The sequence below is a fragment of the Peromyscus californicus genome, unplaced genomic scaffold (assembly GCF_007827085.1).
Source record: "Peromyscus californicus insignis strain IS unplaced genomic scaffold, ASM782708v3 Scaffold_11__1_contigs__length_118956290, whole genome shotgun sequence".
Classification (NCBI taxonomy): Eukaryota; Metazoa; Chordata; class Mammalia; order Rodentia; family Cricetidae; genus Peromyscus; species Peromyscus californicus.
Window position 1 is genome coordinate 93,429,417 of NW_026294402.1, and position 23,819 is coordinate 93,453,235.

Below are 23,819 nucleotides of genomic sequence, written 5' to 3' on the forward strand. Positions count from 1 at the left end.
CCAAACTTTAGTAATGATTACCTAGGGGCAGGGTCCCGTAATAGATGTTTAATATATAACTCTGCAAAGCTTTCTGTGGGTTCCAAATGTTCAGTCAGTCACAGACACTTCCTTAAAGATGAAGAAGTTAGAGGCACCGTGTACACTGTTCTAGTGAATGATCCGTCAGTACACATACCTGGAACTGAATGAGTGGATGCTCTCCAAACACATACTCCACTCTGCCACTGACTTGTAGCACACAATCATAGGGGCTAGCTTCATCTTCCCTGCCGTGAATTGTCAAGCGTTTCTGGATTGCCAATTCATTTATTTTTATAGGAGTCAAATTGGGAGACACTTGAAAACTAAATACATCCTAAAAAGAGAGAAGGTAGAAAATGTGACACATTTTATGCTTGGCTAGAAAACATAATTGTGCTCAAAGTTTGTAACAATATGTACAGTGATAATATGTGTGTGTAGACATCCTTTGTGCTCTATAGTCCAGTAAAATGTTCTATATGCTAAACATGAACACACATATAATTTGTTTTCTGATAATTTGCAAGTCGTGTTCCTGTATTCTGAGGGTCAGAGCTCCCAAGTTAAAATTAATATTTAGCTAAAGTTGCTTGCATGGTGGCATTCTCCTATAATCCCATCATTTGGGAGGTGGAACCAGGGGATCAGGAGTTCAGGGCCAGCCTGGATACTTTTGATCTGTATACTAAGTTCATTCTTTTGAGGAATACACTGGTCATTTAAAAAAAAAATTATTCCTTGAGGTGTCCCCTGGTTTTATGAAAATAAAACAATGTGATATATATGATGGTTTACTATTTCCTCATGCAAACAAATTATTTAAATGCCATAATCATTGGTTCTGTTTCAAAGACAAAAGGCCCACACCAAAAATTAGCTGAAGTTTACTATCAGGTAATAGGCCAATAGGATAGTGTCCTATTAATTATTACAAAACCTGGGGCTAGGGGTGAAGCTCAGCAGCAGCCCACTGGCCTATCATGACGGCCTGGTTGTTTTTTATTGTTGCTGTTTGTTTTGTTTTATTTTCAGTTTTAGACACAGAGTTTCGCTGTGTAGCCCTGGCTCCTGGAAATAGCTCTATAAACCAGTCTGGTCCCAAACTCAACAAGATTCATCTTCTTCTGCCTCTGGAATGTATACCATTAAAAATGTGTACCACTAGACCATGGCCTGGGTTCTGATTTCCAGCACAGAGTGTGTGTGTGTGTGTGTGTGTGTGTGTGTGTGTGTGTGTGTGTGTGTGTGTGTGTGTGTGTGGTGGGTGACTGTATTGGTAATTGGTAAGAAAAGATCTTATTACTGATTAAGCCATATATTAATGAGTTCTGTCCAATTTTATAAACACAGAGGGAGGGAGGGAGTGGGGGGGGGGAGTGTATGTGTGAATGCTGCTGGGGATTGAACCTATGGCTGTGTGTATACTAGGTAAATGCCCTACTTCTGAGCTACACAAACAAACATCAACCAAAACAACAACAGGGGTTAGAGCTATGGTTCAAGTGTTTGCCTGGCAGGCATGAAACTATGAGTTCAAACCTCAGAGATGCATAAGCCAGGCTAATGCCAGCACTGGGGACAAGGAGACAGTGAGATCAAAAGTTAATAGCCTTTCATGATACCTATGTGGAAAAATAATAAAGGTAAGAAAATGGGGCGGGGGGGGGGGGGGGGGATTATGTTGACTAGAGTTTTCTTTTTCTCTCCTGTTTAAAATATCTGGAGATGGTTGAGCAGTTAAGAGCACTCACTGCCTGCTCTTCCAGAGAACCTGGGTTCAGTTCCCAGCACCACATGGCAGCTCACAGCTGTCTGTAACTGCAGTTCTGGGGGATTCAACATCCTCCTCTGGCTTCTGTGGACACCAGGTATACATGTAGTGCACATACATATTTGCAAGCAAATCACTCATACACACACAATAAAATAAAATTAAAACATCTCTTTAAATTTTTTCATTCTTTTACAACTGTAATTAAGCAGTTCAGTTTGATAACTCATTTCTATACTATTATAACTCATCGAAAAATGTTTGTACAAAGGTTTTTGTTAGATAGTCCTATGTAATTATAAACTAAGTCCATCCCTCTACAAGCTTGTTTTCGTTTTTTGTTTGTTTTTTATTTTGTTTTTTGTTTTTGTTTTTTTTTTGTAGTAGTGCTTTCTAAGCAAGAAGCACCTCCAAGAATGGAGCAGCAGCTGGAAAAATCAGAGACTAATTACCAAATAATAGTAATCAAACACTACCTGGCTATTTTCAAAGTGCACAGCCACGATCAGCTTCCCTCCATAAAGTTTATCTTCCAAGTTCTCCAGGACGGACGGCTCATGCTCAGGTGGGTACGTGTGCTTTAACCAGTCAATCCAAGACAAACCCACTAGAGACTGGATCTTATCCTCACTGAATTTTCGCATTTTTCTTCTAAATTCATTCACTTCAGGATCCTTCAAGGCATCAAATTCATGAAGACCTAAAGAAATTTTGTAAAGATGTCTTTTTTTAGTAGCTAATAATAATTAAAAAAAAAAAAGAACACAAAATGTCTTCAATACAGACTAACTTGGATATCCGTCTTTTACAAGCAGACAAAAGGATGACCAGCACAGACAAAATGAGTCTCAGGTATAAAAATACACATGCGGCTGCATCTCCAAAACATACAGACTGCAATATTACATAGAAATATAGCTGGGTTATCAGTGTCACAACTATCAAAACTGGGCAGGAAGCACACCTGTAATACTGGTAGAATTTTGGGGTGGAGGCAGGAGAGCTGCTACAAGTTTCTGGACAGCCAGAGCCACAGAGTAAGCACATATAGACTCGTAAAAGTAGAAATGTATAATAAAAAAATGAAATTCATAATACACAATCTAAAACCATACGATGAAAGAGCCATAGATTTTCCTGGATAGTCTTACACCTGCTTAAAAAATACATTATTGTAAATTAGCTATGAATGACCTATATTTTTAGTAGAAACACTTGGACTTCCTAGAAGGTTGTCCAACCAGCCACATAATGCCCCAGGATAGTTATGAATGTGTCCTAACGCAAAAATTACTGAACAATTTGGGAGGTGATAACTTTTGCATGGTTCTTGACCATGAACTCTGTAGATGATAATATCATATTGTCTAAAATGGGAGTTTTAGAGTGCACTGCTAACATTCTTCTGTTGATGGATAATAGGTTCTACAGGGAAGGAAGCAGAAATGAGTACCCAGTAACAAAAACAAAGTCTTTACTACAATGTCTAATAGACCTCTTTTTGTGTGGTTTGGGGGTATGGGTGAGTATGTGAGACAGGATTTTATCACATGGCCAGGCTGCTCTCAAATTCAAATTCAAGGCCATCCTCATGTCTTGGCCTGACTGCTAAAACTTCTAGATGCACCACCATACCCAGCTCTAAAATACCTTTTAAATGTCTCTAAATTGTCTACCTGTGTCAGTTTCTACAGCCATTAACCTAATCCTAGCCCACAGCATCTCTCCTTCAGGTGACTAACACAATTTTTTCACAGATTCCTTATTACTTGAAGCCTTTTAAAAAGTTACATACGTTTATTTGTTTGGTGAAAGGGCAGACATGCATGCACACACATATAAATCAGAAGACAGTTTGTGGGAGTCGGTCTCTCCTTCGACCTTGTGGGTACCAGGAATCAACCTTAGGCTGTGGGCCCTAGGATCCAGTGCCTTCCTCTCTAAGCAGCCTCGCCAGCCTTCCACTTGAAGGCCTCACCTCTCCCATCTTACAGTCTGAAAAAGCTTTCTGAAATGCAAATCTGGTCATGTTACTTCCCATCTGAATTCTTTCAATAGAAAATCTCCCAGAATGGGGCTGGAGAGATGGCTCAGCTGCTAAGAGGGACCGAGCTTGCACACAACACCTACTTTGGGGAGCTCACAACTACCTGTGACTCCAGCTCCAGAGAACCTGACGCTCTCTTTAGTCTCCACGGGCACCTGCACTCTCATGCACATACCCAAACACAATCACATAATTTAAGAATGAAAATAAACTTTTTTTTTTTTTTTTTCCCAGGGAACAGAGTGAGACAAGGGTCTAAGCCACTAACTGGGCCAAGAGAATGTTCATAGAACCCAACGAAGATGAACTCCAGAGGACTAAGACAGTACTCCAGTCCTCAGCTTTCAGCAAATGGGCCTCCAGATGTTACTATCCTATTTGGAAAGGATTTCTTGTATGAATGTTTAACTTTGGTCCATTCACTCGAATTATCAGGAGGAAAAAAATCCCAGCTCAACCAAGATAAAATGAATCCTTCTACAATGATGAACATCCCGGGTCCATTTGCTCCACCAAAATTACAAATGGAATTTAAGGCATCATAGCACATTCAGTATCTTCCAGTCTTTCAAGCTCAAACACTTCACTAGACCTGATGGGGTAACGGCGGGACCGTTGGTTTTGAAGATAATCTCGATGACCCATCACAAAGTGAACCAACCACCGGGACAAACAGGCTTCTCTGAGGAACAGAAACTGTCCACTGTAAAGAAGTCGGCTGCTCAGTCTTTTCTTATAATGACACATGAAAAGGAACTGGGGAGTGGAGGGGTTCCCAAAGCTTAGTAGAAAATAGAACTTCTCTGGGTGATTTTCCCTGCTCTGAGCTACTGTGTACCTAAATAGTCTGCTACTTATCCTTGTGGTCTCTTTCAACAACCATTATCAATTCTCGTTATTCTTTGAGAAGGCCATCTTCAGATCCCATTCCCTTTTGCTCACCTTTCCTGTAACCCCTTCACCTGCAAAACTCTTCAGCACCGACACCTGTTTAGAATCACACTCTACAAGCAGCCTTCCAACTTACCAATACACTTGAGACAGCACCTTGTGACTTGGCAGTGTACTTACTGCATTCTAATTGTCTGCTTACTGATCCATTATTTCCCACAGTGAATTCTGTACAGCTCAGCTATAGTTCCAGGTATAAAGATTCAACACACACTGAAGAATGGAAATCACTACTGATCTGGCAATGATTTCTTCTTTACCGTGTATGTGTGAGGGTTTATGCACATATGTGGACACATATGTATGTGGGGGGCATAGATACCCACATGGGTATCTATGTGGGCAGACAATTTCAGGTGTTGTTCTCAGCAACAACCTCTACCTTCCTCTGAGACAGGACCTGTCACTGCTCTGGAGCTCACTAATTGGTTTGTCCTGGGTAACAAGCCCCCATAATCCTCTCGTCTCTGTCTCCTGAGTGCTGGGATTACAAGCATTTGCTCACCGTTTTGTTGTTTGTTTGTTGAAACAGCTCTCTATGTAGTCCTGGCTGTCCTGGAACTTGCAATGTAGACCAAGTTGACCTCAAACTCACAGAGATCCTCCTTCCATGCCTCTGCCTCCCAGTGCTGGGATTAAAGGCGTGCACCACCACACCTGTCCTATGTATATACTTTTTATGAAAGTAATGCTGCATGAATTTTGAGAACCACTACAAAAATCTTTCAAAAATAAAATATGGTGGCCAGTGAGATGGCTTGGTAAGTAAAGGTGCTTGCCACCAAGGCTGATGTCCTGATTTTGATTCCTGGAACGCACATGGTGGAAGGAGAGAACAGATCCCCACAACTTGTTCTCTGACCTCTACATGTACACAAACAAGCATACACATAAATGTCAAAAAATGCACATGTGCACTGTGCACTCATGAATCCCCACACAACAATAAAAATGCAATATTTTAAAAATCAGAGGCTAAGGCTAAGCATGATGGCAAAAACAGGTGGATTTCTCTGAGTCCAAGACCAACCAGCGTGTTTTACATAAGTTCCTGCTTACTCTGGCCTACTCTGGCCAGAAAGACATAGTGAGACTCTGTCTTTTAAAAAATTATTATTATCACTATTATTATTTTGTAAATGGGAGAGGAAACCAATGTCTGTAATCTGAGGAATTTAGAAGGTAAAGGCAGGATGACCTCATTAAAGACAGCAAGGTCTACATAAGCTGGTTCCAGGTCAGCCCGAGTGAGTGGCATAGCAAGACCTTGTCTCAAAAATAAAACGACTACAGGCTAGTGTTCTTGGTACCAGAAGGTACTCTGCATGCAACCAAAGGAGAAAGACAAACACCGACCCAGCTACAAGCCCTTTGATCTATAATTGTGTCCGGCTTACAAAGTAGACTAGGGCAATGGTAGCACAAAGCTTGTGAGACAACCAACCCGTATCTGATTTGCTTTAAGGCACCCTCCATGAGATGGATCCCATACCCAATACTGCTTAGGTGACCAAGAAGCTGAGACTAGAAGTCCAGGGACCTAGAGGAAAACCAAATACTACTGTTCTACTAAAGGAATGTGGCATTAAAATGACTCCTAATTACATTTTGTTATACTCATAGATCATCATCAGAGAAGCTTCCTCCTGCAGCAGATGGGAACAAATATAGAGATCCACAGCCAGACAATATGCAGAGAGTGAGAGACCTTGGAACACTCAGCCCTAAACAGGATCCCTCCATCAAATCCCTCGCTTCAGGGCTCAGAGAGCCCTGCAAAAAACAGAGGAGGAAAGAGTGTAAGAGCCAAAGGGGATGGAGGACACCAAGGAAACAAGGCCCTCTAAACACAGCAGGACTGATGTATTTACAAACTCAGAGAAACTGAGGCAGCATGCACAGGGCTTGCTCAAGTTTGCACCAAATGGGGACCTAGAATAAGAGAAGTAGACACATGCCCCATCCCTAACCCAGAGCTATTTCTAACTGATAACTACTTGCAAAAGAAAAAAATAATTTTCTATGCCAGGCGGTGGTAGCACATGCCTTTATTTCCAGCACTCGGGAGGCAGAGGCAGGGGGGGGGGTCTTTTTTTAGTTCAAGGCCAGCCTGGTCTACAAAGCAAGTTCCAGGACAACCAGGGCTACACAGAGAAACTCGGTCTCAAAAAAAGAATTAGTTTTCTACAAGGGAGTCTTGCTGGGGAAAGAAACTACTATTAAGGGAAGGCCCCATGCCCAGCAGTAAATGGCCAACATAAAACAAACTCAGCGGCATCTTTATCCTTGGAGGTTCTTTGTTGTGTCAGGCTTTTTAAAAAAGCCTTACAGGTCCTTTGTGTGTATTTTATGGGATTCTCGTGGGTGGTAGCATGTGTCTCTGTGTTTCTTGTGCTTTTTCTTTGGCTCTTTTCCTTCTGTTTGTTTTATCCTATTCCAATTGGTTTATTATATATTTTATTATTATCCTTTAGATACCTTTTTGTTTTCTAACAAGACAGAAAGGGGGTGGCTTTGGATGGGAGGGAGGTGGGGAGGATCTGGGAGGAGTGGGGGGGACATAATTAGAATATATTGTATGAAAAAAATCTACTTCATTAAAATACAATTAATTTTTTAAAAACTTTAAAAATTATAAAAATAAGTAAAAGTTTGGGGCTGCAGAATGACTCAGAAATAATGAGCTTGCCTAGCCTTCATGGGGCTTTGAGTCTGATGCCAGCTGGATGCCAGGGCTAGCACTGAAAGGAAAAACAGATGCCATTAATAGCTTAGGCTAAGTAATTTAAGTTTAAATGTAATTTTCTAATATACCTTCTCCTAGGAAAATGATAGAAAACAGTGCATGATATATAGACGGATATTAATTACATTTAAAAAGCGTGAGAAAAGTTTGGTCACACTGAAAATATTACTAAACTCCTACATACTGCCAGGCAAGCTGGCAAGTGACCAGTCTCAGTCAGCACTAGTGACTGTGGCGATGGGAGGCTCACTCAAGCCAAGAGTTGAGACCAGCCTGGGCAAGATACTTAACCCAGTCTCAAACAAAACCAGACCCCAAAACCTGGTTAGGGGAGGGTTGCTGTGTGATAAGGAAGCTGGAGACTGAACCCAGGGCCTGGCACAATTCAAGCCAGTGTTCTACCATGGGGCTACAGTCACAGCCCCCTTCTGAAATGTTTATTCTGAGACAAGGTCTCACCAAGTCGCAAGGCAGCCTTAAGGCTTCAACTTGTGATCTTCCTTCCCTGGCCTCTCAAGCATCTGCGATTACAAAGCTCCGAAACCAGACCCAGCTCAAACATTCATTCAGACTGCTGATAAAACCCATCTGGCTGTGATTCCATTTTACAGGGTGCTGTAGAAAATAATGCAGGGGAGCATGCACTTTCAAGATGGGGGGCAGTCAGAGCACAAACTGCAAATCCATAAATAATTATTTAGAATAAACTGTAAAGAAAATGTCAAGCACATCACCCTAGAGGAAATGGTATTTTTAGCCTGCTCAGGGCAGTTCTGCTGTAAAAGTTCTATTGTTTTCTTTGGACAGAGGAGGCAGCAACCTTGTTCCTGAAGTTAAACTGAAGTAATTGTTTATTGTTTTCTCAGGAGGCATGACCTCACCCAGCCCTGGATATAGTCATTATGGACAGAGCAGCAACTGCACGCACCAACCCCTTAGGTATGAAGAGTGAGGACTTGTTCTAAAGCACAGACTTCCTTCATAAAAACTACCTTTCAGCATAGGAGCTTAAAGAATTGCCAGATCTGCTAACACGTAAAATTTATAAAACAGCTGAGAGCACATGAACTGCTTACTTTTGCCACAAATACAGTTTTTATCTTGGTCAACCTGCAGAGCACACTGCACAAAACACAGATGCAATAAGCCACAAGATACTGCATGGGATGCAGCACTGACTGCTTTACATCAGACCCTGGTGTTGTAGTGGGGTAAAGGCTGCCAGATGAGAAGACAACAACACTCTGCTCAATCACACTCAGAGAGATCCTGAAGACATGTTTCAGCAACTATATCCTATGTACTATTTGTATTTCCTATATTTTTATTTACTAAATTTGGTGAGCTTAGGTACAGTTAGTGGTAGCTAGTTAATTCACATCTGAGATTAAAATGGCCATTAAGAGCAACCAAAGTTTGGGCCTATAGGATGGCTCAGTGGATAAAGATGCTGACCATCAAGGCTGAAGACCCGAGTTCAATCACACGCACGCATGCAATCACCCAAATAAATAAATAAATGTAATAAAAAAAAATTGGGGGTGCCAGGAAAGCACCATACTAAGTTATCCAACCCCCCAAAGAAAAGCTAACTTAAAGGAGTGGTACTATATTATGCTACTGTAGTGAATCTCACCAAAGCAGATAGTCAAATCCAAAAAGCTCCAGGGGACTTTCTGATTTGGGATTAATCTTCAAGGCACATCCTTAGTAACCCCGTGTAGCTCCTAAATCGGATCAGCACTTTCTCTAAAGTATTGACAGACATTAAATCTTGTCTGCTAAGATTTCTATAGCAAGAGAGAATTAATTCCTCTACATTCTTAACTTTCTCCAGAATTTCTTTTCTTTCTTTTTTTTTTTTAATTTTTAAAATTTTTTTTTCTTTTTAGACAGGGTCTTGTGTAGCCCTTGGCTAGCCTTCAACTAGCTGAGGATGACTTTGAACCCCTGACCCTTCCAGCATGAGCACTCTGCCCATTATTGTTTGTTTGCTTGAATGGAGCCCAGGGATTCATAAATCATCAGCCAGCCCCTAGAAATAATTTTCAAGGAATCATGGATATATCTTTACTTGATACAAAGATAACTTCTAATTAAAAATAACCAGTAAAAGAGCAAAACTTTGCCAAGAACATGAATTAGTTTATAGAAACATCGATCAACTTACGGTCTTAATTGGTAAACAATAAGTTCATATTGTAGGGGATTATGGGTAGTTTATAAAATTAAAACAAAAATCATCTCTTAGGAAAGGGTTTCTCAACCAAGTAAGGTAATGCATGCCTCCAATATCTGAACCCACGTAGCTGAGGCAGATGGTAATTTCAACCTATCTGTTTGAGACAGGGTTTCACTATGTATCCCTGGCTGGCCTGTACCATGCTGTGTAGACCAGTCTGGCCTCTAAGAGTGCTGGAATTAAAGGTATGCATCATCACTCATCACTTCAGTGGACAACAATTTCAAGACTTCGCCTGGTCTACATAGTGAAACAGAAACCAATCTGGGCCATTATATAAGACCATGTAGTGGGGAAATTCTCAAAGTATCTGAGATAAAGAAACAATTATTTTTTCCCACTAATTGAAGACCAAGATTTTTGTAAATAAAACAAATCAATAATACAGACATATAAAGTGCAAGCCCTTGGGTGCTGTGGCAAGATCACATTGCTAGAGATGTGTCTAAACATTCAACCTTCAGTTCTCACAGAGCTTATTCTTGAACCCTGAACATATTAGTATTAGTCCACGACAAAATGTTGAAAACAGTATCTTTGAATATAGTTACATGTTAACCCACAGAACAAAGATAAAGGTGAGACTTCATACTGAAAACTTTGAAATTACCTTTTCCTATAAGGACTCCAATTTTTGAGTCCAATTTTTCTGCTGGGTCACAACTTCTAGTCACTAGTTTTAGAACTGGAAGAAACGGTCTGACATCACAAAGTCTTCGAGTTTCATCTTCAAGTTCCTCATATACAGCAGTCTGGTTCACACACGCAAACATGTAGGAGTCAATGTCCATAAGGAGGTTAAACATTGGGTAATTGTGAACTTGCTTCCATAACATCTGCAGGGAAAAACAGTAAGGCATGATCTGGAATACTGGCACATGTACACAAAGATACATATACAAGGATGCCCACTGCCACGGTTTGCAAAGAGTCAAAACTCAGGGGGCTAGAGATGACTCAGCAAGTGAGAAGATCCCCTGAGAGAGGTGGTGGCGGCGGAGGCGGCGCACGCCTTTAATCCCAGCACTTAGAGGTGAGGACAGGCGGATATCCGTGAGTTCCAGGCCAGCCTGGTCTTCAGAGCAAGTTCCAGGACAGCCAGTGAGAGAAAACCTGGGGGACTGACGGTGAGGTGGCGAAACACTGGCTGTTCTTTCAGGATCGGAGTTCAAGTACCAGCGCCCATACTACAACTCACAACCATCTGAAACTCTAGTCCCAGAGGATCTGACGCCCTCTTCTGGTCTTTGCAGACACTGCAAGCATATTATACATACACATGCATGCAGGCAATACCCATAAATAAACATTTGGAAAAAGTCAAAACTCATAGAGAAGCTACATGTTTAGCGGTAAGGACCTGTCAATTGGATTACAGATTATAATAAACTAATGAAAACAGAAATAAAAAACCTGACTTGAAGCAGGTGGTGGTGGTATATGCCTTTAATCCTAGCACTCAGAGGCAGAGGTAGGTAGATCTCTGGTTTTAAGTTCAACCTGGTCTAAAGAGCAGGACAACAAAACAAAACAAAAACTGACTTGGAAATTTACGCCATATAGACCAATGATTCTCTTTTTTTTGGGGGGGGGTGGTTATAAGTTGATAGGTAAACAGGGTCTCAAACTGTAGCTCAGGCTGTCCTGGAACACACACACACACAGCCTAGGTGGGCCTCAAACGTACAGTAATCTAGATCCTCCTCCCAAGTCTGACTAATAGACATGAACAAGCATACCTGGCAAAGCTTGTTTGTTTTCCCTGGCCATTCTTTTTAAACAAATGTTGTACACAGTGTATTGGTAAGTTGTCATGTGCTATTTGAGTTCACTGAGAAGTTAGCTCTGGAAGCTATTCCCTATTTCAGACCCAAACCTGTTTGTCTTAAATGTATCTTCTAGAGCCCTTGTCCAGGGATGGGAGGGCCACCTAACTCAGAGATGGAGAGAAGAGCAAAACAGCCCAAGAGTGAAAAACACTGTGTTCTTGAGAACAGCTAGAAGATGAACCATTCCTACCCTTGAGGTGGCTGCCGGGAAAACAGAGTGAGAAATTCATCCACGGGAAGCTCATCCATGAGGCAGCTCATCCATCAAAACTCCCACTGACCGCCTTGGCTTCCCCATCTGGTTCCTGCTGGATGTTTGGATGCCCCGATTTGATGAGGTTTTGCTATCTATCTGCTACTTGCTATTTGTTCTTTTACCTTTGTTTGCTATATACTTAATAAGCTCATTCATTCAAAACCAAAAATATAGCTATTGTAGATCATTCTCCTGGCCATATGAAACAGTAAATTAAAACTGCTCAGTTTTATAGGGAATTGTTCTGCATTCCTATGTAATACAACACAGAACACAAACTATGCAAAGAAACTGCCCATGAAGATGAAGAAACAATGATATTTAACATTCCTAAAAACAACTTTAAATCAAAAAACAAAATTGAACAGAGTATGATGGTAAAATGGGCCTGTAATCCCAACACTTGAGGCAGAGTCAGGAGGATCAGGAGTTCAAGGCTATATCCTCTACTATACAAGTTCAAAGCCTGCCTAAGCTACAAGAAACTCTAAAAATGTCCTAAATTGTAAATCTTAATATCATACATATTTCATCATTTTTTAAAAATTGGAGAGTACCAATAGTTAACTCAATGTGAGGCAAGGTCAGCAGATGTCCTACTTGTCACTGACTAAAACAAAGAAATAAAAACAAAGAAAACTGGTGTGGTGGTGTACACCTGTGATCCAGTGCTTGGGTGGAGACAGGAGAACAGTGAAGGTCATCCTCAACCACACAGTAAGTAGAGACCAGCCTGGCTACATGAAACCCTGTATCAAAACTAAAAACAGACAAAAAGCCAGGCATGGTAGCACATGCCTTTAATGCCAGTACTGGGGGAGGGGGAGGCAGGTGGATCTCTGTGAGTCTGAGGACAACCCGAGCTATATAATAGAGACACTGACTCAAAACAGACAGACACAGACACTCAGCAGCGATGCAGTGGCTAAATTCTGTATTTTCCTTTTTCTTCAGAAATTATAGTTTTAGAATTCTCATGTATTGGGGGCTGGAGAGATGGCTCAGTGGTTAAGAGCATTGACTGCTCTTCCAGAGGACCCAGGTTCAATTCCCAGCAACCACATGGCAGCTCAAAACCATCTGTAACTCCAGTTCCAGGAGATCTGACACCCTCACACAGACATACATTCAGGCAAAAGAACAACGCATGTAATTTTAAAAAATTCTCATGCATCAATTATTATAAAGTATATTTCACAACTTTTCTGATCTTATTATGCAACTTTCCATTTAGTCAAAGTTGAATCACGTAATTTAATGAGACTTTTTTCCCCAAACATCTGTGTTTTAGATGTAGTTCCTGGTGAATTGTCCTCATGCTTAGTCTTGTAATAAATGCACCGTAGAGAGCAGACAAGGTGATTCAATGGATAAAGGCCCTTGATGACAACTATTACGACTGAGTTCAACCACCAGAACCCACAGATGAAAGGGAAACAACTCCTGTGACCTCCACGTGTGCACAGTGGTACATGCATACACAGCCATACACACAAGAACACAAACATATACACACATACCATACAGGTAAAAATAAATAATCGCCGCTGAGGAGGCCCTCAGGACAATTAGCAATGCCTGCTGTAAAGGTTCTAAGTGTTTTGCTTTAGACTTGCAATGAACCGGGTTTTAGGATCCAGAGTACATGACCTTGGGCCGGGCCTCATGCCTCTCCCCAGACATTTCCTCAGAATCTCAAACAACTGTTAACTGTGTTTACAGTGAAGATATGCTAGCTTCCTGCATCCCTGTGATCTAGACTTTCCCTTATCAACTGCAGTCCCTCCCGCCAGGTGCACCCGTCTCCCACAGGATCCATCTGGTGATCTTATTTTAATCATCATTAGCGACAATTAAAAGAAAGAGCCCTCTAGGTCTTAAACTGTATATGTGACTGTTGTTAAAAATAACATTAACAGTATTCTTATCTTCAAGAAGCCCACAAGCAGCTGGGCAGTGGTGGCCCAGGCCTTTAATCCCAGCACTCAGAGACAGAGGCAGGCAGATCTCTGTGAGTTCAAGGCCAGCCTGGTGAGTGAGTTCCAAGATAGCCAGGGATACACTGAGAAATTCTGTCTCGAAAAACCAAAAAGAAGCCCGAAAGCATCTTTGTCAAGCATGGTGGCACATACCTTTAATCCCGCATTTGGGTAACAGAAGCAAGAAGATTTCTGTGGCATTTAAAGCCAGCCTACTCTATAGAGCAAGCTCCAGGCCACCCAAGGCTAGTGAGACCCTGTCTTAAAGCCTATACAGTCTTTATTAAATCCCAACTCTGGAACAGGAGAGATGGTTGAGTAGCTTCAGTTGGGTCCTCAGAACCCACATGGTGGAAGGACAGAACCAACACCCACAAATTGTCCCCTAGGACCAGAGTTTGATTCCCAGTACCCACTTGTTAGTTCACAACATCTATAAAGGGTCTCAAGGGATCTGATGCCCTCTTCTGGCCACCACATGCACTACACACACATGCAGGTAGTCATACACATAAAATAATTTTTTTTTTTAAATTAGGGGAAGTTCCTTGTGCGACTTCATGCAGCAGAGTAGGGAGCTGTGCCTGTGTCCTCACAACCGACATCAGCACTTGGGAGGCTGAGGCAGGAAGTTGGCTATAAGTTCTAGGCCAGACCAGTAAGGGGCAGGCCATGCCAGTAAGAAAGACTTTGTGTCCCCCACCCCAAAAAAAAGAAAGAAAAAGAAAAGGAAAAGAAAGGAAAGGATTTCATGTATCCGTTGACTTTTAGTGGAAACTCTTCTCCAGGATCATGACAAGGATGTTGGGGGGGGGGGGGGGACAACCAAAACATCACACAGAAGAAAGAAGTGTGACAAGCTCAAAGTCAGGAATTACAGCAGAAAGTGTTCAACTTTCTTGCCCTCCCACAGCAGTGTCTACTAGGTAGCCCAGGCTACCCTTGGACTTACTATGCAGCCAAGGATAGCCTGGGACGCCCCATCCTGCTTCTGTCTTCCACCCCACCCCCCAACCGAGGGCTGCAATTACAGCATGTCACATGACCAGTGTCAATCTTAATGCAGCTTTCACATATGGATCAAAAACAAAGGTGGGAGAATAAACATCTTTATATATGAAAATAGGACATAACAAAAATTTTAAAATGCAGTAGCCTGAAAATTAAACATCTCTCAGCTTTACCACATGATTTACACAAATATGATTTTTTAATATTTTTTCTACTAAGTCACACAGAAAGTAAGCTAAGTCTTGAGAAATCCCAACTAACACATACCTGTTTAATATAAGAAATGGTAGCTTCCCGAGGTACTTCCAACTGGATATAAATCCCAGTGGGCAGAAGGAAATCCACAGATATGGCGCCATCAGATGCGATCTGTGAATCCACTGCCCAGATGTCAAGGATGTCTGCCATAGCAGGAGGCATTATAGAGCTGAAGCACATTCATAACCTCTGGGCCCTGGAAATCAAGTAAAATGGAAAAACAGCCTTTAGTTCATTTTTTACTTAAGACATGACAATCCAGGCATGTTGGAACACATTTACAGTCCTAAGCTATTTGGGATGCTGAGGCAGGAAAATCAGTTGAGTCCAAGAGCTAGAACGCTTGCATATAAAGCACAGCAAGACTCTCAAAAAGAAAGTGGAAAACCATCAATAAATAAATAGTTCTGTAAAAAAGATTTTATTTTATGTGTTTGTGTGTCACAGTGTGTATGTGTACCATGTACATGCCTAGTGCTGAGAAAGATCATGGGTGCCCTGGAGCTGGAGTTACAGATGATTTTGAGCTGTTCAGACTGGATGCTGGAAACGAAACTCAGGCTTTCTGTAAGAGCAGCAAATCATCTTAAACCTCTGACCAGCCCCTATAATTAGTTCTTAATTTCAATATAAACAATAATGTAATAGGACCATTTAAATGTGATTTGTTTTTCTTATTTTAAGTAGGGGGTTCTGTGTAATAATACTCTTGTACACTGTGAATATGTATTACTTTAATTGGTTAATAAAGAAGCTGACTGGCCAATAGCTGAACAGGATAAGGTTAGGCAGGAGAGCCAAACTGAGAATGCTGGGAAGAAGAAGGGCGGAGAATGGAGTTGCCAGGAGACACAGAAAGAAGCAAGACGGACATGCCGTACTGAGAAAAGGTACCAAGCCACATGGCAAAGCATAGATAAAAAATATGGGTTAATTGTAAGAGTTGGCTAGTAACAAGCCTGAGCTATTGGCTGAGCATTTAAAATTAATATTAAGACTCTGAGTGGTTATTTGAGAGTAGCTGCGGGGCAGGAAAACTCCGCTCACAGGGGGTATGTGAATGAAGGTCCCCATGGAAGACAAAGGCATAAGATCTTGGAGCTGGAGTTACAGGCAGTTGTGAGCCACCCAATGTTGTACTGGGAACTGAACCTGGGTCCTCTTGAAGAGCAGCAAGTGCTCTTAACCACCGAACCAATTCTCCAGCCCCCTAAATGTGGTATTTAAAAAAAGCAAAGGGGAGCCGGGCGGTGGTGGCGCACGCCTTTAATCCTAGCACTCGGGAGGCAGAGCCAGGCGGATCTCTGTGAGTTCGAGGCCAGCCTGGTCTCCAAAGCGAGTTCCAGGAAAGGCGCAAAGCTACACAGAGAAACCCTGTCTCGAAAAACAAAAACAAAAACAAAAAAAAAAAAAAGCAAAGGGGAAGTCAGAGAGCTGGCTCAGCACCAGGACCTACATGGGAAGAAGAGAACCAATTCCCACAAGTGGTCTTCCTCTAGGGCGCGCGCGCGCGCGCGCGCGCGCGCGCACACACACACACACACACACACACACACACACACACACACACACAAGTAAATCTGATTTTAAAAAAATTAAAAATAATCAAATAGCCAGAAAAGGGCAGGCATGGTAGTTATGTCTGTAACCCCACTACTTGGGAGGCTGAAATGGATAATTGATGAGTTTGAGGACCACCTGGGCTACACAGGGAGACCTGGCTTTAAAAAAATAAAATTACATTAAAAAAGGAAACCAGGGCTGGAGAGATGACCCAGTGGTTGACCCTTTTGCTGCCCTTGTAGAGAACCCAAATTGGATTCCCAGCACCCAGATTGAATGGCTGGAACTCCAGGGGATTCAACACCTCTGCCTTGGTCAGGCATCCAATATTTTTTTTTTTTTTTTTAAGAGTTAGAACCAGAACTTTATTATAGTGCATACACTTCCCAACCTAGCGTCAATATACACATACTGAAGGGGACGCAGGCATCCAATATTAAGTACATATACCCACACACTGACACATATTTAAAAATAAATACTTAAAAAATAACAAATAAAAAAACTAAAAAAAAGAGGAAGTCACTAGAAATCAATTATTTAAATTCACTTTCAGTCCTCACTATTTAAAGTTTACATAGATAAATATAGACATTACACTGAGTCAGATTTAAAGATACACTCAGCTGTGTGTGGTATCTATTTACAAGCACATCTGACAGACCCTTAACAACTACTAACAGAGCAACGGCAAAGACAATAAAACTTCCGTAGAGGTTTCCTTGGTTTTGGCTTTGGGGGTCTTACTTGAAACAGGGTCTCCCTATACAGCCCAGGCTAGCCTCAAACTGGAGACCCTTCTGCCTACCATAGAACTAGATAACAAGTGTGTGCCATCACATCCTGCTTTGTAGAGACTTAGTTTGGTTTGATTTAGGGAACTAGTTGGGGAGGCCAGGATCTTGCTTATATTAGCCTAGGCTGGCCCTTGAACTCACAACAATCCTCCTACCTTGATTTTTCAAGTGCTAGGATTACAGGTGTGTTATCACCATGCTCAGAATTTTATTGTTTCAAATGCTGGTGATTAAACCCAGAGCCCTCAATAAATATTCCAAGCAAGCACTACACATAGAGCTATATCCCCAGTACAAGAGAAGATCTTATTATTTAAGAGACAGTGCATCATGTGACACGGAGTAGCCTAGAACTTCAGTATCTCTTGCTTCCACCTTCCAAATGCTAGAGTTACAGACTTACACCACGATGCGTGTTCCTATTAGAAATACTTTTAAACTGGATGTGGTGGCTCACCCCTTTAATCCTAGCACTTTGGAGGCAAAAAACAGGCAGATGCCTGAGTTCAAGCCCAGCTTGGTCTACAGAGGGCTACACAGAGAAACCATGTCTCAAACAAACAAACAACATGATAGTACATGCAATTAATCCCAGCATTCAAGAGGCAGAGGCAGGCAGATCTCTGTGAATTTGAGGCCATCCTGGTCTACAGAGAAAGTTCCAGGACAGCCATAGCTGCATAATAAAGACCTTGTTTCAAAAAGGGTACCCCACCCCCCAAAAAAGACTAGTGTTGAGTGTGTAGTATACTGGTAGAGGACTTGCCTAGTATTCCTGAAGTTATGAGTTCAAGCCCTAGAACTGAACCTCTCATTGCTGCATCCAAATTGAAAGTAAAATGTTTAATTCTCCCTTGTCTTTGAGAGCAAGAGACAAATGCAGAGTCCAGTCTATGAGTCGGGAGCTGTCTTAGGACTGACAGACTCCTCATTTTAAAGGTAAGAAAACTAAAGCCCAAGAGACATCCCTATCCAGGAAGACAGAGGCAGGAGCAGGAGGGTATTGTTTTACTTTTCAAAGCAATTAGCTGTGTTTCCCTTGCCTCCTTTAAAGGAAATGTTCTGCACAGGGCTACCAAGTCTTCAAGATTTTCAGTCATTCTATCTTTTTTTCTTTCTTTAAGTATGAAAGCATAAGCTCAAACACTGAAAACAAGAGACATTTTTAAAGCATGAAAACTACTTTTCAGGGACGCTCTAGGGTACAGACCACAGCAGGGACAGCTAGCCCCACTGAGTCTTTAGACAGTAATTACAGCACACAAGCCGCCATCTGTCCACTGGAGAAAGAGGAAGAGTTGAAAGACCTCCACTTCCCCAGCAACATGCCAGGAAAGCCACTGAACATCTTTAAATCAGGAGACGGGGGAGACCAGCACACATTTCTGACATGTGTGAACAAGCAACAAGCAAACACTCTGACAAATAATGGAAGAAACTTTGAGAGAGAATGAAAAGAAAATTAAAGAATACTATTTCCTATTTCCACGATAAAATGAGAAGAAAGGCGAGTGCCCACTCTTCTACGTGTGACTTAAGTTTAGAGGGAACCCACTCAGCCTTCCAGGTTCTTGTGTCCTGGAAGAAAAAGCTGGCCGGGGAGCACATGGACAGCAACAGAAATAGTTTCTAACAGAGAAAGGCACCCCTGAGACTGGAAACACACTAGAAAGCCAGGACAAGAAGCAAATAGTGGGAGTCCCATGGCTCTCCATAAATTGGGCCTTTGAGCATACCATTTTTTTATGTAGCCCTGGTGGTCCAAGGTTTCCTGTCTTCCTCTGCCAACTGGATTCTTTACTGTTGACCCGATGCCTCTGTCTAGGCCCTCCTCTCCAGCCACTGGAAGGTGCCGTACTCAAAGGCTCCATTTGCTACTGCAGCCTCAGGCTTCCTTCAGAGGTAGCATAGACGAGGGGATGCAACTAGGGCTCATTCCTACTCCGCTGCTTATTCTGCTTACCACAGTAATCAGCCTTGCTAAAAACTAAGCAAGTTTGCTGTTCTGTGAACGAGTTTTCACTCTGTACCCTAGGCTAGCTCAAACCTGCTGCAATCTCCCTGACTCTCTGTGGCAAAACGACAGAGGGAATACATATAATAACTGCCACACAGGACTTGAGTGCTTCACTTTAAAATCATTTCATTTGAATCATTGTAATTCTATAAAAGAGATCTCCCTAAAGTGATTTTTAATTTTTTTTCATGTGCACATATGCAAAATGTAAAACAAAAGGTTATTATGAAGTTAAAAAGTCTAATTTTATATGTCATTAGACACATATTTGACTTTTAATTCTATGATTATCACTTTTTTTTTTTTTTTTTTTTTTTGAGACAGGGTCTCTACATAGCCCTGGCTGTACTGGAACTCACTATGTAAAGCAAATTGGCCTTGAATTCATAAAAAGCCACCTGCCTCTGCCTCTGGAAATTAAAGGCACATGCCACCATGCCTGACGAATTAACACTTCTTTTTTTTTTTTTTTTTTTTTTTTTTTTGGTTTTTCGAGACAGGGTTTCTCTGTGTAGCTTTGCGCCTTTCCTGGAACTCACTTGGTAGTCCAGGCTGGCCTTGAACTCACAGAGATCCGCCTGCCTCTGCCTCCCGAGTGCTGGGATTAAAGGCGTGTGCCACCACCGCCCGGCGAATTAACACTTTTTAATTCTAATTGGGGCCGAAGGGATGGCTCAGCAGTTAAATGAGCTAGCTGCTCTTCCAAAGGTCCGGAGTTCAATTCCCAGCACCCACAGGGTGGCTCACAACCATCTATAACTGTAGTCCCATGGAATCTGATGCCTTCTTCTAGTGTGCAAATGTACAGACAGGCAAAACACCCATATACATAAAGTAAATAAATAAATAAATCTTTTAAAAGAAAACTCACTAATACTGAACCAGATCCATAGGTAATATTTACTAAAACACAAATGTAGGGGTAGTTGTCTGTGAAGCACCAACCCTAGAAGGCAGCAGATAACTGCTAGGTACCTGCCCTGCCCAGGGCATGGCTGAGATGGAGACCCCTTAAGACCAGAGGGGCATATTTCTCACTCTCTTGGTTACCTCATGATCCTGGATGCTGGACTGCAGACCAAGTCTCCAGAGAACTGCGTTGGACTGCACCTCACCTCTCCTGGATTCTATAACCTATCCCTTTGCTGGTTGTAAGTCACCCCAAAATAAACCTCTTTTGACTATCAGACAAACTACATGGAATTGCCTCATTAGTTGCTGCTTTAAATGGCTCCCAACGTGGGGCCCAAACCCATGACCCTGAAATTAAGACTCTCATGCTGTACAGGCTGAGCTAGCCAGGTAATGGTTATAGGGTTGGGGATGGAAGAAAAAAATGGACTCAGTATTTTCTTTTAGAAAAGAAAAGGGAGAATGGATAGGTACAGGATATTAAGGTAGATTACTGTATTTACTAGTAAACTAATTCAGTAAAATATCAGCCTTAGATAATTTACACTGATATGGATTCTTGTATATTGATAGAAATGTAAACTATTCTTATATTCCTATTTAAGATCATTTGTATATTGATACAAATACAAAACTATATTTGTTGTATTGTACACATACTCCTACTGTTTGAAATATTTTGTATATTGATACAAATATAATATTATATTTGTCACACTATATGTATGTTCTACCTCTGTTTAGGATATTTTGTATATTGATACATATTTAGGATTACTGTCATACTGCATATTGCACTATACATTCCTACCTGTTTAAGCTATTTTGTGTATTGTCACAATTTTGAGGTCACTGTCCTTTTTACCATACATTTGCTTACAGACTGTTTACCTTGTTTACATGAAGCCTTAGTCCTTAGGTTATTTAGGTAGATAAGACTTATAGATTTATAGTCACCTATGCTTGTCATCTCTATAGTTATATTAGTTAGGCTGCCCAGATTTACAGATATATAGGTCAGGTGGACAGGTAGTCTTCAAACACTTCATAGACCTAGGGAATATAGCATTTAAATAACTTAGAATCCTGTTGACATGAGACATGATTGCTCCTGACAGCACCGATTTGATCCAGAGAGAATGTTGGGCTTCTAAGACATTTCCTTTTGGAAGTTTGTCTTCTTCTTGGCACAAAATGGCCTACTGGGCAAAGAACTGCCCTTGCCTCGACTGCTGACAGTACAAATACTGTCCCTTCTGAATAAGCGGGACACAAGGAAAAGTGACTACTGAACTCTGCCAAGACAGGGTAAGACAGTCTTTCAAAATACCTGCTTCTGAAAATGATCTGTCAGATACTCTAGGCCTGTCGCCAATTTGATTGCACCAACAATGCTGAAAAACTTTAGGTGACTATCCAGGCTGCCAGCTGTCTCTGTCTACTCTCACAAGACTCCCGAAAATTGCTTGTGTCCTTCTCCTGTTTCTCAGGTATTATTATATTCCTTCTCAGGTTTTTGATGGGACTGACAATCTTGTAACTTAGCTAGATCATATTAAGTATTAGATTCAGGTTCTTCAGGATAGGACACCTTTTGGAAAGATCTCTGTAACGTGCCATTTACCTATGCTCCAGACTTCTCTGGATTTTAGTATGTGTCTCTTGTTTGATGTTGCTCTTGTTGGTTGTAGTTCCGTTTGTTTATGTCATTACCCTTTATTTCTCCTTGATAATTATTCCTATTGTATATAATTTTGTGTTAGGTCAGAACTTTCTTCCTTAGACAAAAAGGGGAGATATGGGGGTAGTTGTCTGTGCTTCACCCCTGAAGCACCGCCCCTAGAAGGCAGCGGGTACCTGCCCCTGCCCCGGGGCATGGCTGAGATGGAGACCCCTTAAGACCAGAGGGGCATACATGCTCGCTCTCTTGGCTACCTCATGATCCTGGATGCTGGATTGCAGACCAAGTCTCCAGAGAACTGCGTTGGACTGCACCTCACCTCTCCTGGATTCTGTAACCTATCCCTTTGCTGGTTGTAAGTCACCCCAAAATAAACCTCTGTTGACTATCAGATAAACTACATGGAACTGCCTTGTTAGTTGCTGCTTTACCCAGTAGGTGTCTATGGGATGACTCATCCCTAACAGGCTTGAGGGCCAGTTGGCCCAAAGAAGTAAAAAAGATACTTTCTGAGAGCCAACCTGGGTCTGCCTAAGGGCCTTAGCAACAGCAGCTGAAACATGATCTGGAAATGACCTTGACCAATGAGAGGCAGCCATGTCACACCAGCAGATACATATTCATCAGACCTCCCCCAGGGTAGGGTAGAGGGTATATAAAGCTTGCCTCTTCCTGAATAAACTGAGCTTGTTGCTTTTACATTCTCCCAGAGTCTGTGTCATTGACTCTGCGCCTACTTGGCCCCCTCCCCCAAAGGGAACAACAGCACAGGACCCTGCCACAGTTGCCTTTTTTCTCTGTGTGACTTTTTCAAAATTTATTATTCTTTGACAATTTCATACGTGTATATAATACAGTTTGGCCACTCTAGCCTCCCTCCTGAGAACCCTCTCCTGATGAACCCCTCTACCCAGCAACACTGTCTTCATGTCTTTCTGTTACAGGGTATTTTTGTTTGGTTGGTGGTTGTTGTTGGTTTTGAGACAGAGTTTCTCTGTGTAGCCTTGGCTATCCTGGAACTACCTCTGTAGACCAGGCTGGCCTCAGAGATCTGCCTACCTCTGTCTCCTAAATGCTGGAATTAAAGGCTTGTGCTTTTTGTTCTTTTTTTTTTTTTTTTGGTGGCCCACTAAGTTTGCATGAACATGGGTGGAAGAGTATTGACTGGAGCGTGTGCTGTGGGATGTTCTGTATGGCAAATACGTTGCTGATTAGTCAATAAATAAAACACTGATTGGCCATTGGCTAGGCAGGAAGTGTAGGCGGGACAAGGAGGAGAATAAAGCTGGGAAGTGGAAGGCTGAGTCAGAGAGGGACACTGCCAGCCACCATCAGGACAAGGAAGATGTAAAGTACCGGTAAGCCACGAGCCACGTGGCAAGGTATAGATTAATGGAAATGGATTAATTTAAGCTGTAAGAACAGTTAGCAAGAAGCCTGCCACGGCCATACAGTTTGTAACCAATATAAGTCTCTGTGTTTACTTGGTCGGGTTTGAGTGGTTGTGGGACTGGCCGGTGAGAGAGATTTGTCCTGACTGTGGGCCAGGCAGGAAAACTCTAGCTACAAGCGTGGGCAACTAACTTGCAGCCACTGTTAAAGAAAAAAACTCCCTATTCCCTGGCAACCATGGACTGTCAACAGCTCCTCAGTGATGCTAAGGATTAAGCCCCTCCCCTCAAGAGATCTTTTTGATAATCTGGTTTTCTGGAGACTAGCTGTTACATACTTAAGC

The 23,819-nt window shown here is 41.9% G+C and overlaps 1 protein-coding gene across 2 annotated transcripts in view; it reads right to left on the reverse strand.

Annotated features, from left to right (window-relative positions):
* Pik3cb (phosphatidylinositol-4,5-bisphosphate 3-kinase catalytic subunit beta) overlaps nt 1–23,819 on the reverse strand; it is a 111,765-nt gene that overhangs the window by 54,268 nt on the left and 33,678 nt on the right. For both annotated transcript variants that reach the window (XM_052717837.1, XM_052717829.1), the window contains 4 exons: nt 15,124–15,310; nt 10,392–10,617; nt 2,272–2,495; nt 179–358 (listed from right to left, as the gene is read on the reverse strand). In XM_052717837.1, coding sequence (XP_052573797.1) covers nt 179–358; nt 2,272–2,495; nt 10,392–10,617; nt 15,124–15,294 — 801 coding nt within the window. In that variant the 5' untranslated portion in view covers nt 15,295–15,310. The remainder of the gene's footprint in view (nt 1–178; nt 359–2,271; nt 2,496–10,391; nt 10,618–15,123; nt 15,311–23,819) is intronic.